Genomic DNA, 17,386 nt, shown 5'->3' with positions numbered 1-17,386 from the left:
AGGTACTGCACTGCCTCAGAGAGGTTTTTAACACTCTTTTTAATGACAAAGAAATAAATGTTAGTGACAACACAGCTGAACTTGACTGACCTTCAGTAAGAAGCTTCTAACTAGTGAGTTTATTCCAGAGTCGCAGTCTGTCTTTTTGAAAACGGTGGTCCTCACCCATCCTTTCTACAGACAGTTGGGTTTTTCTCAGCGGCAGTATGTATTTAGGGTTCTAAATCCCCAAATCTACAACGAATGGAGATTTGATGACAGAAAATTTAATTGGCTGAATTTAATGCCAAAAGGAGCAATATTGTACTATGGAGATGATTACTCTAGTAATTTTTCATATGAGCTCATTAAATTTCTCTGTATTTGAAGTTACCTAAAGCCATAGTAGCATTTCAAAACTGGAAGCACTATGTAAAACTGTATCTGGATCTTGCTTTTATGAGAAGCCAGTAGCCTTGAATAACCTTGAAAACAGTCCTAATTTATAAGGTTTATTATAAACCGAGAAAGAGAAATACAAAGTTTTCTTTCCTGGAGCTGCAGAGTGCCATTGAATTTCTGTAGTACTAGCTGTGAATTATTGTCACATTAAGTTAGTTTTGTGCCACAACTTTAGGTTAGTTTTATGAATTGGACGTTTGTTATTTAGCAGGCCAGAATGGGAAGCACTGGGGCTGTCATTAGTCACGCTCATCCATATTTTACTGTGAGTGTTAGGAAGTCAGCATTCCAGCTAGTCATAAAGGGCGGCAATTTCTTCATCACAACCGCCTAGATCTAGACATGAGTGTCAGTCCCAGTTCTAGAAGAGGTCACCAGAAAGCCAATGGCAATCATCTGTGCTGATTAGATTAGATCAGTTAGCCAGTGCAGATGTATTTATGGAATAAAGAGATAATAAAAATACATATTAAGACAAGAGAGCTTTGAAATGGCTGTGGCCTTCACCCTTTGTGAAGTGTATTTCCTGTGGGATAGCCATATGAAAATAGGTGTCTCGGCAGTTGAGGCAGACGAAACAAGCTGCTTTATAGCAGCTGAGATTGGAATTGCTAGTTTTATTGCAAGTGGAGAAGGTAGGCATCTGGTCCAGAATGGTTCACTGTTCCCCTTTTCTCTTTGCTACAAGAAAGTAACCCCCTCCTAACCCCTTTGTTTCTGTGGCATAGAAAGCTTCTGAAAGACATGCAGGCCTTGTTTGAGAACTGACCTTTCTAAGGCACCACCTGCTGCTTCACAAACTCTTCCAGCATGTCCGTACTTCAGCATTACATAAAGCAGCAATGTCAGCAAACACCGACATGATAGAGAGAGAGCAAGGGAAGCAAGAGAACTGTGCTTCTGAAAGCTTGCGAGGGGAGAGGAGAGGGTAGTTCAACTCGGACTGTAAGATAGCCTTGCAGTGAGTCCAAGGGGACTGGCCCCAGTCAGGCATGGCTCCTTAAAGGTTGGCCAGGCTGGTCATTTCCAGTGCTGGCACTGCTGTGTGTGGAGGTAGACTGGCTGGATGTGCCAGCACTTCCGACAGGATTCAACAAGGGACCAAACTTCTCAGCATCTGCGGATGCCACCAAGAGCGAAACCAAGCTACGAAGCGTGAATGCAATCCCTTGCTGGATCTCTGCGAAGAGCAGCTGCTGACACCCACGCAAGACTTAGCACTGAGCGACTTAAACGTACATTGAGTGCAGTCAGATTGTACAGGAGCTGGCTGCAAGCCAACACCGCATCTGAGAAGAATTTCATGGCCTATTTCAAAAATACATTTTGGAGTTTGAAACTCCTTTTATTCTCCTGCAGAACAAAGAGGTGGCAGAAAGTATGATGGTCAGGAATGTCCTCTTCAAACATTACAATTGTCTGGCATCCTAGTCAGCAACTTGGAGATGAAAATGCAGCAATAGCTCAGAAAAACAGGCTTTAGCAAAGCTGTCATAGGTCCATTTAAATGTGTGCAAACTCCATGGCACACATGCATGAAAGACTAAGCATGGAGAAGCAGAGAGGAAGCTCACTTCTGAGTAGAGAATCAAGGCTTTCACCAGGCATTTGAGAGGAGCTGAATAATCAGCAGATGCAATCTGCGTGGTGTACACAGCCAGCATGAAAGCTTCTTCTGTCACTACAGTGAAGGGAAAAGACAGCTCCCTTTCTTCGAGTAACGACCTGCATGACACTCACTGCATGGGATGGACATGAGCCTCATCGCTCAGAAAAGCTCAGTGCTAAATTACATTTCCTAGGGAACACACAGAAGTATTACTGGCTACAAACATCACTCCTCTTTGCTAAAATGCGGCGCTCTCTTCCTCAGCATAGGAGAATAAATTGGTCTTGTTTTTATTGAAGTCCAGTCATGAAAAATAACTGGAACAGCCTGGACAATCTCTGGCCAAAACAACCTTTGGGGTGTTAAAGAAAAAAATTTCTTCAATGAAAGTGAGTTCTTGTACAACAAAACCAGTGCCGCTGTAAAACAGGCATTGCCCAAAGGTCATCATAAAACCAGAACCAATTCACCAAGCTTGCAAATACAAATGCACAGAAACACACAACCTTGCGAAGTTACTGCTGTTTGAAAGCTTTTAGGTCAGTCACAGCATTACATACTGACACTTCAGATGACAAGAAACAAATTAACAAGTCAGTGCTATTCATCTCATTAACGGTATGATATTGAAGTTACTCTTTTGGAGGGTATTAAATGTTAAAATAGTTTCTAAAAATCTTTGGAAACTGTTCTGTATATCAAAGGTGTAATTTTACTTTAAAACATAAGTACTTAGGAGAAAGAGCTTAAGCTCCCTCATTTGATTAATGTACTTTGCTCCAGATGATGGAGCCTACAGAACCTTCTCACATAAATCTGTGGAAACACAGTGAATAGTTTGGTTTATGGAAGCTGCTCCTCTACATCAGAATGCTTATAACATGAAACAGAACAACTTTTATTTTATATTGGACCATATTTTTGTGCCAATGTTTAGATTCTGAGATCATTTTTTGTAACTTAGTCAAAACGAATGTTTTTTGTCTGCTTCACAGGTTGATGCAGAAGGAACACAGGAGGATGTTTTTCTGGAAGTCTGCAAGACAATCGACTCTTTTCTGAAAAAGGAAGAGGCAGCATTTTCTTTTTCAACAGAAACGCAGTAACGGTGTATACACAGCCTCACCTCACGTGCACTTGACAGTCATGATTAAAATGCTGTTCAAAGCAATACTGCTTTCTTGAGAGGTATCTGGACTTTGTGCATGTGGTATGTTATTTTAGATGAAATCTTTGTTCTGACAATACACTCAATAGAAAGTGGTCTGTATGCTAACTCTACACTATGAACTGTATATTGTTTTATTGGTTGTTTGCTCTTCATGGGTTAAAAGCAGCATGGTGAAAAGGAGCTCTGGTTTGTATTTCATGATCTCATACATTTATTTGATTGGAAATCAGACAGTGCCTGGCCAGCAGTGAGCTCTTCAACCATCATTCACCATTTAGCATATTAACTTTAAGATTACTGCATACAAGTTTCCTATTGGTTATTATTTTCTTTTAATTAACAGTATTAATTTTTGTGATGTCACTTAGCTTGTTCTTGGGCTTTAGTGACTAAAATCTGTTCTCAGTTACACGCAGCTGCAAGACAGCTGGAATTAGTCAAGCCAGAAGTTTAAATAAACTTTTCACACATCCCCAGAACAGTATTACAACAAGAAGAAAAATTAATTGAAGGTGAAGATACAGCTGAATATTGTGGAAGTCTGTCAATCCATTATCATGGAACAGACACCACTGAGACAGCCTTGTCTTCTGCTGGGAATTGTAGGACCTTATAAATGATGACCTCCCAGTTTTGTGAGCTGAAGTGAAAATAATGATTGTATTGTATAGTCAAACATGCTATCCAGTAATTATCCATATTAACAGAATTTTTACTATATTAAAGTCTACACATAACATTGACTATGAGCCAGAGTGTATGAAGATGTCTTTAAATCATACTTCGGAAGTATTTCAAATGTAAAATCCAGGTCATCATCTGGTGTCTTGTACTGGCATTGCCAAAACTTTGGCGGGGGGGGGGGGGGGGGGAGGAAAATGTCAGGGATTATTTGATTCATATTGCTTGCATCTTTAGTAAGCCATTTATCCGTAATATCTGCAAAAAAGTCTGTAAAAATCATATTGTATTTCTGTTAAGTTAACCAAAATATTGTGGAGTTTCTTTGGTATTCTGATAGCTAAATAAAAGCTTGTTTGACATGCCTGTAAAGTAATTGCATCCTCTTACTGGAACTACTGGATGAATTCACAGCTGAAGTGGGTTGCATGATTGCTCTTACTGTCAAGTTGTACTTTATGCGGCAAATTTGTATTTTTAAAGTTACCTTTCTTGTAATCAAGACATAACACAAATAAAACATGTACAAAAATGAGGAGTAATGATTTCTGTTACAGTATATGTGGGTTTAATCCTTTTTAAAGCACAGTACATGACTTGAAAATATAGCTCAAATCAGCATGCTTACAGAATATGTCCTTCTTCCCTTCAGGGCAGATTCTTCTGTTCTCTTTTTCTTCCTTGGCATTTGCCCCGTAAATGCTAATTCAATTATTTTTAAGGGACTGTTTTAGGTATGTTCTTATCCTTCATATCCTGGATGTTCCTTCTCTCCTGGGTCCTTTTATAGCCTACATTTTACCTCTGATGCTCTAGGAAGCGCTTCTCCAGCTCCAGACAAGTGCCATTAAGTGACCAGTAACGTCTGCAGTACAACAGCTTTAAGCAAGAGATTTTCAGAATGCATCAGCTTGAAAAGGCAGGTTTTTCTAAACCGAGCCTTGAAGCACTAGCCGCTGTCTGGTGTAGTATTTTTCCAAAAAAAAGTAAAATATTCTGGAGTTACCATGAAGTTGCAAATCATCTGGGTAGGTTTTCTGGAGTATTTTTTATTACTTCTAATTACAATATAAGTTAAAAAGTGTGGAGTATCATACTTGTGCGGGATGGGAACAAAGGCAACAATCATCTGCTCTTTTTTTCTTTTTTTCTTTAAATCAAATTACAAAAATTATTTAACATACAGTTTCAGTTTAATTTTTCTTTCTGCTTCTTCCGGTCTTTTCTGTGGAACAAAACAAAAAAATTCCCATGCTTGATTGGGTGTATGTGCATTAGATATCTATTTGCATACGTTCATAATGTATGCAAGAGAAATAGCTGTATATGCATGCATATGGAAATATAAATATTTATACATATTCAATAAAAAGAGGACTTAGCCAAGACACTTCTTTCTTGGGTGATTCAGACTTGAAATTCTCCTTCTGCTTCCAATCCCATTCAAATCATAGAATAGAATCATAGAATCATTTAGGTTGGAAAAGACCTTCACAATCATCAAGTCCAACCATCAACCATGCCCACTAAACCATATCCTGAAGTACCCCGTCTACTCGCTTTTTGAATACTTCCAGGGATGGCGACTCAACCACTTCCCTGGGCAGCCTGTTCCAATACCTGACAACCCTTTCAGTAAAGAAATTTTTCCTAATATCTAACCTAAATCTCCCTTGCCGCAACTTGAGGCCATTTCCTCTCGTCCTATCAAAATATACCATGGCTTTTTGTTCTTCCCAAGCTATCCTAAATTGATGACTGAATATTTTCACTAATGTACTTTCGTTATTTTCTTCCAATAATTTTTTCAGGATATCAACAGAAAACAAATATGACCACAGATTTTCTCCCTGATAATAGACCTTCACCAACTCTAGCTTCCTATAAACAGCATGAATGATGTGGAAAGCGTATTTTTATGGTATTAGAGAGCCTTTCAGAGCAGCGTCTTTTCCAATTAAAAACTAAAATACATAATGTGAATTTTTGTGTTGTATTTTTTTAAGGTTCATTGAATTTATTTAAGTACACTAGATACGTGAGATATGTTTACATATGATACTTGCTCAGTGTTTTAGTAACTGTACTGTATTACCTTCCAAACAGATTAAATGCTTAAAAATTTTTTTCTTCTGAAGCAAAAAATAACTACACCTGAAGTTATTGCAAAACTTAATACTGATCAGTTTATAGCTTAGTTATTAGGTGCAGTCAGCCAATTACCTTTCTTATTGCCATCTTTTTAAGTCAAATTAGTTTCTTTTCTCGCTAATTACTCTGAGTATTCAAGTATCAAAGCAACTGGAAGTCTATTACAGTTATAAAATAATCAAGTGTTTCTGAATCACAAGCTGTACATTTCAATAAAAAATATATTAACTAAAATATGTCACAATAATTACATTTTTTCTGCGATCTGAAAAAGAACAGTCTGTAAGTAAGATATGAGAAAACTAAAATGCTAATCCTGCAAAAGGCAAAGCAGATTTTAGTAGGTGCAGAGCACCATCAGTTCCCATTGAAACGAACAGCAGAGGAAGGCGCTGGGCATCTTGCAGGTCTGCATAGTGAGTATTTGTATGATGTATTAAAATGTCCTTTTAATGTTTTCCATCTTGATTAAAAAGTCAGAACTACACAGAAAGGAAGTCACAGCAAGCATTCTATATATAAACAGACTGTATCCACATAGTTTATTTCTCACAGTTCTCCTGACAATTGAACATTATTTAAGAACATACTGTATACACAGATAAGAAGAAACATACAAAATGTTTTAAATGATGCACAACAAAATCCAGCAGTATAAAAGAATGCATGTGAACCCTTGCTCACTGCTCAGGCTAAATTTAATCACTGTTTAAATAGTAATAAAAATACAATCTTTCATGGATCTTGTGCAGACTACAAAAGAGGAAAAATTATTACCATATATATGATTTATATTAGGCAGTTTTCTTTGATGAGTTGCACTAACAACTCCAAATACAGAGGCAGAAGGCTGTGTATTTTATTTTAAAGGAGTTAATGTTGAGTATTAGAGACTTTACACAGTTACTACCACTGGCACTTTTCACCATATTTTGTACACATCACATGATCATCTTATATAACATTACATTTAAAAAATATATCTGAGTGACAATTTTATAACATTCACACACCATGAGCTGGTTAAGGAAGCAATGCCACAGTTGCTCCCTGTAGTGCTTCACTGTTGGTAAATAGAGTTCATCGTGGTTTTTAAAAAAAAAAAAAAAAAATTAAAAAAATTAAAAAAATTGAAGTCAATGTGATTAAGCAGCTCCGATTTAATAAAGGCCTGTAACCAACCATTGCTGAGACAGTGAGTATTTTTTAGAGTACATCCTAGAAGCAAACACTGTCATTGGTTAAAACCTTGCCTAAAGAAGTCAGTTACTGTGCTGAAAACTATTTCACAACAAAACTGCAAGCTACTAAACTGTTTTTATATAAATACTTCATCTCCTCTGGATCTCATTATAACCAAGTTCTTCAAAGCCTTTGGAATTTACTCTACCTTTAATGTGTGCTCTCATTTCTGGCTCACCCTTTTGTATGTTTTTCTTTTGCGTTTAGATTCACCACCTAAAAATGACTAATGTGGTGAAAGAAAAGTCTCCCAGTGAAACCTTCTGCACACTAGGAATGTTCAGCTGCTGTTCAGTGATCTAGAACCATGACAGCTCAAAGCTGTAGTTTGACAAGTACACCCAGGAAGCTGTCATGCTGTGAGCGACATTTCAGGGAAAGCAGAGTCTTTCCAAAATGTGCACAGAATTAACAATGGTGCCATTGTTATTTTTCAAAGAGGATAGTAAGCCCAAGATGGTAGATCTGCTTCCCATGTCATCTATTTGCTGGAAAGTAGTTTGGGTCAAGATAATTGTAACTGGTGCCCTGGGACATGCAGTAGTCTCTGTCTAAAAATGTCTCTGCTCTGTAAATAGGTTCTAACTGATGATCTTCCTTATGAATCTCTGTTTCATGCAGACTGCAAGGGAAAGAAAAAGATAACAGTTTAAAAGTCAAATATTTTCTTTAACTTTCAGAAACAGCAACCTTATTAACAGATTCATACCAAATTTGATAACAATTTATTAATAAAGTACAATTACCCCCACTATTTAACAGTGCCAAACCTATCTGTCCACTGTATTGAGAAAAAAAGTTTTATACATCCAGAACACACTTACAAAATAGATCTCCCACAAATACATGCTAAAGTATCTTCCACTTTACCCAACACAGGGTATGTATCCTATGCTGAAGCAAAGATTTCCAACATACACAGCAATTAAGCCACATAGAGAGATTCAAGCGAATTACAAGTAACAAGTAGAAGTGTATGCTGCTTACCAGTCAGAACAAGAATCACAGAAATCCAAGGACATTTCTTGAGGGCAGTCTTGGCAGTGCCACCGAACACCCTGGATAGGTTCAATTCCGCAATTATCACACTGCGAAGCAGATGGAAGAGCATCGATAAAACAGCAACTGTAACCACTTATGTTAACAGTATACAGCAATACACCACATAAAAATATAGGTATGTAGGTCTATTACTGCTAGCCCACACAGCTGAATTATTCTCACCACAGACCATAAAAGATAAAGAAGTCCTCATACTCTAGGAGAGGCCCTCCAGAGCCCTGAGGATTGATCAATCTTTCTCTCATGTTGCTTCCCACTCCCCAAATGCTCCATGTTGACATTATCTTCCTGATCAACAAAATCAAACCTAGTACTGCCTGCAGTCACTGCTCATCCTCACGTGGCTGTAAGAACTGCTGTGACACAATACATGAATGTGATGTTTCTACAGCTCAAGTTCAACCGTATGCAATGCCTAAATATAGATCCACTTCCCATGGCAGAAGAAAGCAGTAAGACTAGACCAGTAGAGCTTGTTGTGAGGCTGTTGATGAGCTGCAGATCAGGACACAACAGGTCAGATTGATGCATTTTCAAACTCAGGAAATATAATAACACATTATAGGTGGGCTGGAACTAAAAGCAAGGTGGCTGGGAAGAAAGTGGGACAACATGTTCAGGGAAGGGAACATGTCTAAAACTAAAGCTCAGCAAGATGACAAGAACCAATCCCCTGAGAAGAATCAGGGACAACACAACAGCCGCTAAGCGCAAGAAGAGCGTGGCACGAAGAGAATAAAACAAAGTACAAATCAAACACCAAGACTGGATGAAAATTCGCAATGGTAGAGGGGCAGAAATGCAAAAATATTTGATAAAAAAAGGAAACCTGAGAATGGGACTTGTGGAGGCAAGGAGAACTTTTCAAAAATCTAAACTCTGAAGAGTGCTGCAGAGACAGGATTGAAAAGGAAGAAGAAATGTGGGAAACAAGCCTGTTCTCCCATAGCTTATCTTCCTTCAGAACCTGAAGTTCTCTCACAGCATCTGTGAAACCCACTTGCACAGCAGCTCATTCCTGGCCACAACTAATCCACTCAAGGTTACAAACACCTTATGAACAGATTTGTCACAGCTGCATCCCTTCCTTCCACAGATGGATTTCAGAGTTTGAGGGTTGATAATGAGGAGGGACTAAGCATACTCAGACCTGTTCTGTGAAACTATCCAGTTCAGAATACTGCTAAATACTTTAAAAAAATAAAAAATAAAAATTGGTTCCAGTTATCTCAATTTGAGAAGCAAGATAGTGGAAACCCTTGACCTTAATTTCTGTGCTCCAGCTTCCCTCTCCCCTGTGAAACAGAAATAATACCATGCCTTTCATTTCCTAAGAAAAAAAAGAAGAAAGTATTTGCAAAGTGCTCTGATATTATAGCAACGAAAGCCATAAAAATCCCACAAGGGATTCAATAATTCAATATTCAAAGTTGAGTTTGAATAATGTGTAGTAAATGAGTCTGAAGGCCATGCAGAACCAGAAGTATTCTGAATGGTTGCTTATTAGGTGAGCTCCATCCAGCCCATGCACTGAGCTAGGCAGCACTCCTGAGGGGAAATAGTACATAATCATGTAATTTCATAGCTTACTATAATGCGTAATAAAATCAAATTCAGATTGCAAAGAAACTTTCAAACTTCGAATGCTTGACACTGCATAATGCCAATTTATTTTTCAGAGTAATTTTATGTAGAAAAAGCAACTAGTTTGTTACCTAGAAGTCTGGTCTGCCTGATCAAAGTTTTGATTTTTTGGAGAAGTAAACGCTAACTAAAAAAAAAAAAAAACCAAACAACCCAAACCAACAAACCACCAAAAAAACCCCCAAAACAAAACAAAAAACCAAACACACCATGCTAACTTCAAAAACAAAAATAGCAAAAGTAAAAAGTGCTTTGGTGGTCTGACAACATGATTAAGTCTGTCAATGTCAACTGATGAGGCTATCTTAATTTTCCAGTCATTTTGAACTGAACTTTAAACTGAGTAACTTTGTATTCTTATATAAATGGGTATTAGAAAATAAATCTAGCTGCATAACACTAAACAAGGCGAAGAAACTGTTCCAACATAGCAACCAGTTACACAGAAAATCCCTGGCAAACCAGAAAATATAATTTACAGAATGCCCTTTCTTTCATGTCGCCTATTAATGGTTGATACTGGGACAACACATTAGTTTAACTTAATGTTTGTTTTCTTAATTTCACATAACCATTGTTTCGTGTCCTTGCTTTAACTTCTGCAAGTTATTACTTGATAGGATTGGGAAGTTGCTACAAACAAAAAAAATTATGAATCTATTACTGTTCTCATTCAAAATCTTTCTCCCTTCTTTGGCCTCAGGTGGAAGCAAAATGACTCCAGATTCATAATCAGAGAATTACCATCAATTAATCATTGTCAAAACAGAACATAGTGTCAAATGGAATTCTATAATGATTTAACAAGGCTCTAGAGCTGTATTTTCATAACACGAATGAGGAAAAGATAGTATGCTTATTAATTTTCATACATTATCAGTATTCAGTGAAACCTTAGCTATCGGAAAGAGTGAATTGCATGGATTGTTTTTATTAAAGAAGATGAGGGAAAGCAGACACAGTGAACAAGAACTAAGGAACCAAACTTGCTATATTAAACAAAGCCTTTTTAGGAAATCCAAACCATGTTATCTTTGAAAACTTCTACAATCCACTGGGTAACAGAAGAACATCTCTTAAACTCACCTTGAATCCCACATGCTGCACAAATCCACTTTCTGCATGCATCTGCTGGAGTTTCTGTTTCTTCAATTTTTTAAACTCTAACAGTTCTTTGTATTCAGGTAACTCTCGATATGTCATTGGAATACTCTCTTCGTCCTGTTCATGGTTTAAAATAAAAATGAGAAACATTCTTTACTTTAGGAATATAATAACTAGTAAGACATATATTCCATAAATCACTATGTATGATTAATAATCTTAGAATATATTGCCAGCATTTTCTCAAACTAAAAAACATACTGGGAAATTATTTTTAAAAACATAGCACAAACCAGCGCATACAGCTAAGTTACATTTTATTTTGTATTATTTATACTTTATTATTTGCATTAAAACAAAAAACACATTATCCTACAAAAAAGGTTCTTCTGGTGAAGAGCTTAGCTGTAGTATAAAGGAGAGAGCAGTGCCTAACTTTAATTCCTAGTTTTTTTCTCATCTTAGATGCCTAACTGCAATTTGCATATAATCCACTTGTCTGTACATTGCGGGCAAAATGGCAGCTGCAGTAGAAGACTTAGCTTTTGTTTAAGACAAAGCTAGTTTATTTTAGTTTTAAATACTTGGCAACAGATATTATACTTAAGAACTGAAATTTCAGGACAGTTTTGTCAAGTTAATTGATCTTTCTCTTTATTATTCTGTGGAATGGTATGGAATAATACTATTCTAAGGGTAGTTACGATCATTGTCCTGAAGTACTTCCAAAGCTGTGAAAATATTAAAAGCAAATGACACCCAAAAACTTTTTACATTTTTAAGAACTTTTGCACAAACTCAGATTTTTAAAAGACCCATAAATCAAGACAGTACCAAGCTTCCATTATACGTATTCTTTATTTGAAGACAGTCAATCTTAACAGTATTAACTTCTCACCTTTAGCTGTAAGAATAAAAAGTGATGAGAAGCATCATTCCATGACTGGAAGAGTAGAAGTTTCAGAGTTATCCAACTCCTTCATCCCTTTACTTCATGCTGTCTCTTAATAGTTTAAGAAAATAGATTTCTATTTTTCCTGAATCATGAAAGTAATCTCCCTACAGGTTGGTGCATACAACTTTGCCAGAGATTTACAACAAATGGTTCTCTCCCTTTAAAGAAACACATCATTTGTGTTTTTTCTCATCTAATTTTCTTCAACAAAGGTTGAGGACCTCTATGTTACGAGAGGACAGAAGCTCTCATTCTAATTCGGATGCCCGTTTCAAGATGGCTATTTAATTGTAGCAGCTGTACTTGGTATATATCAGCTGTTTTCAAAGATGACAAGTCTTTATTGATGTAGAGCAGTTTTCAGATCCTATACTGATAAGAATGTTCAGTTATGAAAAACAACTACAAGATAGTAATCAAAATGCTTCTAATGTAGCCTACACATATAATTTCGAAATTTTTTTTTTGAATCTGTGAGGATTAAAGAATCTGTATTATTTAGTAAGTTTATTAAAGGAAGTGAGAGAAAGAGGTTTGCTCCTTAGTGTTAAATTTCTAAAGGCCTTATCAATTATTTAATAGCAATTATGTGCCTATATAAAGGACTAGACTGAAAATGTTCAGAAAAATCAAGATTAAATGACATGATTAAATTGTGTGGTGATAAGCTACATTCTCTTAATATAAAACAGGCGTTCACCTTCCATGCAAATCTCAAAAGTTTTTCTGAGAAAACCTGCCTGGCACTAAATAACTGAATATTGAACAAATTATGCCATGATAGCTCCCTGTGTGGACACCTCATTCTGGAATAGTAAGTAGTTGTATTCTAGAATAATTAGACTACTCACAAGGTGAAGTAGCCATAACTGAAATGTAAATTCACTCTGTTGGGAATAGAGGGTATTCACTTGGGAATAACTCATTTATACTAAAACAATTTTTCAGGAATGGTTATGCCAGTGAAGTTGACTGGTAATATCCAGGCAAAATCTTCTGCCTTTACAAGGGAACAGCACCTGGTACTTCCATTGTAAAGAAGTCAAAGAAAACCTTTCCTATAATTTTCTTGCTACGCTGCATCTCTTCTCCACCATGCTGATGCAAACTATTTTTGTACAAGACAGTGACTGTCACTAAGAGACCTGACTTTTAACATTAGAACAGAACCCTGCACATTCATTTTGATTATAGTTCATGATCTCTTTTTTCTTCCAAATTGCTTCTATTTTGCACTGATAATGGGGATCTTTTTGGTAACTGAGCTCACCTGTGTCTTTCTACATTACTGCAAGCCAGAAATATATCCATCTGGAAATGCTGCACTAGTGAAGAAAGAAAAGATTAAGCCAAATTAAAAAAAAAGGGGGAGGGGGAGCACAAGTCCACCATTATCACTGCAAAAACGTAAAACAGCAACTCCTATCCAAATTAAAATAAATCCCAGTTGATTTATGGTGCCCATATTTATTAGAGTTAGGACACCACAGCAAAACCAAAATGTTTTAGGAAAACATTCAGAACAGTTAGAAAATATGTATTTAAAAACAATACAGAACAAAAGAATGTTTGCTCAAAACCAGTTCCTTTGAGATAAGTAATAGTAATCTGCATCTCTTCCAATATGCATTTTTCTTTCCAGGCCTTTTAAGGTTCTTATTGGAATATGCAAAGTTATCAGGAATGTCTGTAGATGAACCAAAAGACCATCAGCGAGAGAATACAGAACATGAGTGAAGATGGGATTTAAGACTGAGTAACAGATGAGCAAATTTCATAATTTAAGGAAGATTATGCAGTGCATGTAAAAAAGTCGATAAAGAAAATGAATGGACTTATACTGGGTGGCCTTAATACTTCTGTTATGCAACAAGCTCTTCACACACAAGATGTCACTAAGCTCACACACACAAAAAAAAAAAAAAATTAACAAGTCAGGTTCTTCAGTCTAAGCACAGTAAAGCCACAGTGAGTCAAACCAGCTGTGAAACTTGTCTAGCATCCTAGCGGTAGGATATAGTCCCTCTGATTCTATATGGAAGTGGGAAAGACATATGTCTAAATTCTTGTAGTGTTATTGCATGTGAGAAATTAGGAAAGTGGAACACTACCTGATGTAATAATACATTGGGTTAGGATATCTACTAGAATTTGCCTCTAAAAACACATAAATTTGCTTGTTGATTGACAACTGGGTCTGTTCACGCTTTGAAGCAGATTTTAAAAGAAATCAATAATTAATTCAGCCAGTGGAGGAAGACAAAAAGCAATTATGCCAATAGCATTCAAATTTTACCAGAGCTCTATGTAACTTTTCTAACATCTTCAACCAGAATCATAACTACACAGTTTATATGATTTTCAAACTCATGTCAGATCACTTTTTGAAACCATGCAACTAAAACTTTTTAGAGCTGTTCCAAGACAAAACTGTTTATTACTTCTTTTACATACTTCCTTTTTGATTTGATCTAAATTTTGTGCAACTGGAGACCTTTATATTTATAATATAAATATATTTGTAATACAAAATGGCTCATGAATCTTACCACAATGTAATACTTACTTGATGATGTTTATTTTATGGCAAAGACGCTTAATCCTCATATTATTCATTAAACAAGGTTAAAAAGGCAGAAAGCAAGACATTCTCTGATTGATTTAAATGACATACCGATACTTCCTCTTCTGCTGCAGTATCCATATGGCTGTGAAAACTGGATCTGTCATCATCTTCATCCATATAAACTGGAGGTTCATGAGATGTCATGAAAGTTGAAGGTTTGAAAAGATGTTTATTTAAAGGATGCTGCCGTCTACTTGATGACTACAGTGAAAAAATGATATATTTTTAAAAACATTCCTTGGCTATTATTTAAGTAATCCTCATTGATAAAACCTTGCCAGAAATTTGCCCTTTTGCACTAAACAGTCTATCGTCTCTCCAATTATTTTTACTTAAACCTCTACATCAGAGCCTCATACAGCTAGAGTTTTTCTCCCCCATAACAAGTGAAATCAGATGGACAGTGCGACACTTCTTTGGTAAGAACACAGTAAGGGTGAGCCCTTACCATAAAACCCCTACCATCTAAATAGATGAGACTGGTAACAACAGAAAAACAGAAAATAAAGCTGTTACAATTTTGAAGACTGAGAACCAAGGTGCAAAGATATTAAAAGAAGAGTCATGAATGGTGTGAGTGTGAGACTAAACAAAGAAGTAGTTTTGCACAGGTCCAAGATTCAAGAGACCAGTCCATACTTGACACTTATCATCAACTTCTTAGATTTTCTAAGGCACAAATTAGTGCAAGTCTAGGCTAATTGTCCAGATTTCTTTCCTAGCCCAGGGAGAGAAAAGGCAATTCATTCCATCATAAAAGAGGTTTCTAAGAGTTAGAACGAATTGCTCTCTGAAGGTTCTTTTTCATTGTCACTGACTGGAAAAGGAACCTAAAAAATGTTAGATGAGATAAATTACTCCATTAGTATATATCTAAAACCATTCAACTTTAATGCTGTCTGAAGCTATAGAATGCATGGCAGTTTTATAATAGATTACTTGAAGGCACTCAGCCCCTACTACTTATTCCCCATGGAATAATATTAAATATCAAAGAAGAAAAATTTAGGGTGAATGAAACTGACTCAACTTTTTACTTAGCTACTTTGCAGACCAGCATTTTGACACCTTAAATGTCAAATCTTACACTCCTCAATTTAAAGAAAACAGTGTGAATCAAAACCCAGAAGTATGAAAAGCAGGGTTTTTTTAATAATCATAAGAGAGAATTGTCTTACACTGTGTCTAGCTTCCGTCATACAGATAAAGCATAGAGGGATCCAATCTCTAAAGAGAGATCTAGCATTATTTTACAGGTGTGCACAGTTTAAAAAGTAAAGGCAAATATCACACACATTATCTTAGATGGAATGTAGCTATGCAGACAAAAGTATAACAAGGAATTGAGATTAGCTCCGTTCACTCTTAAGGGAAGATATGAAGTCTGTAGTTAACAATTGGAAGCTGGTATCTCAGATCTGCAGAAGAACTACAGTGCACAAAATAAAAATGAACATTTTATTCTAACACTAATGTACTATCCATTGTGTTGAATTTTTCCACTTTCTGCCTTATGATCACTGACTTCCTGTGTTTTGCTGCTTTTCTAATTTCCTTTAAGGTTTCAACCCCCCCCAAACTTCCATTTGTAAGGTTAGATGGTATTTCAGCTTGAGGTGACATGGTGATTTAAGTTCTCTGTTAATAGAAAACAGATCTGCATTCAATACTAGATCTGGAAATCAAGAAAGGAAAACTGTGTCTATGCTTAAGTAGTAGTGCTGTCATGCATGCCGTTATGACCTAGGAATTTAACTGAGGATTTGAATTCTCTTTTTAACATGATTCTACTTCTGGTGAAGAATGAACTAAAATACTACATAAAAGCAGACAGTTAAAAAATAATTTTTCCTGTGGGAAATGTATCTTCTGGATTAACCTTAAAAGCAGGTGCACTAATGATATTATGTAAGCATTAAATTGAAAATGATAAGCCATAATTGAAGAACTGAATGCTAGAGTCCTAATCTCTGATTCAGTTTTATTTTCACCAGTAGCAGATAATGGTTATACAGGAAAATAAACTGATCATCCTGTTTAATTTCCTGTATCACTTATCAGAAAAGACATTATGTCATATGAGGCAATATATACAGTAACTTCAACAAGATGTTCAACAACCGAATAGGCTTCTCAACTCCCCAGTAACCACTTTAAAAAAGCATCCTGGGCAATCCCCATGGAGAAATGCAAGTACCTTCTTGTGAAGCATCCCTTTGACACAATTATTTACATTAAATATATCTATGTTTTTGATTCCCATAGATATGTGCTTTAAGTATCAGCATCCAAATTTCATACTTCTGTTACTGGCAATAAAGCAGATACTGTGGTTTATAGCGTATGTGCATACTCAATATCAAAATAAGGATGAGCACAGCACAAGCATGACCCAGGCTTCCAATACCCCTTGCATTTCCTTTCTGCCACATTGTTATCTCCAATGGAGACTTGGGAATAACTACAGCCTGGTACAGTGCTGTCAATCTGTGCTCTACGTAGACAGCTATATTAGCAGACTGAGAGCTCAATTCCCCCACATATGCTATTTGTTTGATTTTTTCATCTGCTGTACATCTTATGTGGGATACAAATATAAAATGGAGACACTACTTCAATACAAACTAGGGCACAATGACCTTACTCTTACAACCTGGTAATAAGGATATGGATCATACTGTGAAAACAGACCTAAGTATT

At 36.3% G+C, this 17,386-nt stretch overlaps 2 protein-coding genes across 8 annotated transcripts in view; one reads left to right on the top strand and one right to left on the bottom strand.

Annotated features, from left to right (window-relative positions):
- The window catches only part of AK5 (adenylate kinase 5), a 98,964-nt gene extending 94,527 nt beyond the window's left edge, over nucleotides 1-4,437 (top strand). Inside the window, exon 14 of the mRNA XM_052800335.1 lies at nucleotides 3,046-4,437. Coding sequence (XP_052656295.1) covers nucleotides 3,046-3,156 — 111 coding nt within the window. The 3' untranslated portion in view covers nucleotides 3,157-4,437. The remainder of the gene's footprint in view (nucleotides 1-3,045) is intronic.
- Nucleotides 4,438-6,563: 2,126 nt separating this feature from the next.
- The window catches only part of ZZZ3 (zinc finger ZZ-type containing 3), a 62,331-nt gene continuing 51,508 nt past the window's right edge, over nucleotides 6,564-17,386 (bottom strand). For 6 of the 7 annotated variants that reach the window (XM_052800333.1, XM_052800327.1, XM_052800331.1 and 3 more), the window contains exons 10-13: nucleotides 14,735-14,887; nucleotides 11,088-11,222; nucleotides 8,283-8,383; nucleotides 6,564-7,917 (exon numbers count right to left, since the gene is read on the bottom strand). In XM_052800333.1, the coding sequence (XP_052656293.1) occupies nucleotides 7,773-7,917; nucleotides 8,283-8,383; nucleotides 11,088-11,222; nucleotides 14,735-14,887 (534 nt within the window). In that variant the 3' untranslated portion in view covers nucleotides 6,564-7,772. Of the gene's footprint in view, nucleotides 7,918-8,282; nucleotides 8,384-11,087; nucleotides 11,223-12,575; nucleotides 13,386-14,734; nucleotides 14,888-17,386 lie in introns of those variants that run through there. The other variant, XM_052800334.1, reaches the window with a different exon arrangement.

The sequence above is a fragment of the Harpia harpyja genome, chromosome 11 (assembly GCF_026419915.1).
Source record: "Harpia harpyja isolate bHarHar1 chromosome 11, bHarHar1 primary haplotype, whole genome shotgun sequence".
In the NCBI taxonomy this organism is placed as follows: domain Eukaryota; kingdom Metazoa; phylum Chordata; class Aves; order Accipitriformes; family Accipitridae; genus Harpia; species Harpia harpyja.
Note: the sequence above shows the minus strand (reverse complement) of the source record. Positions and strands in the feature narration are given on the sequence as shown.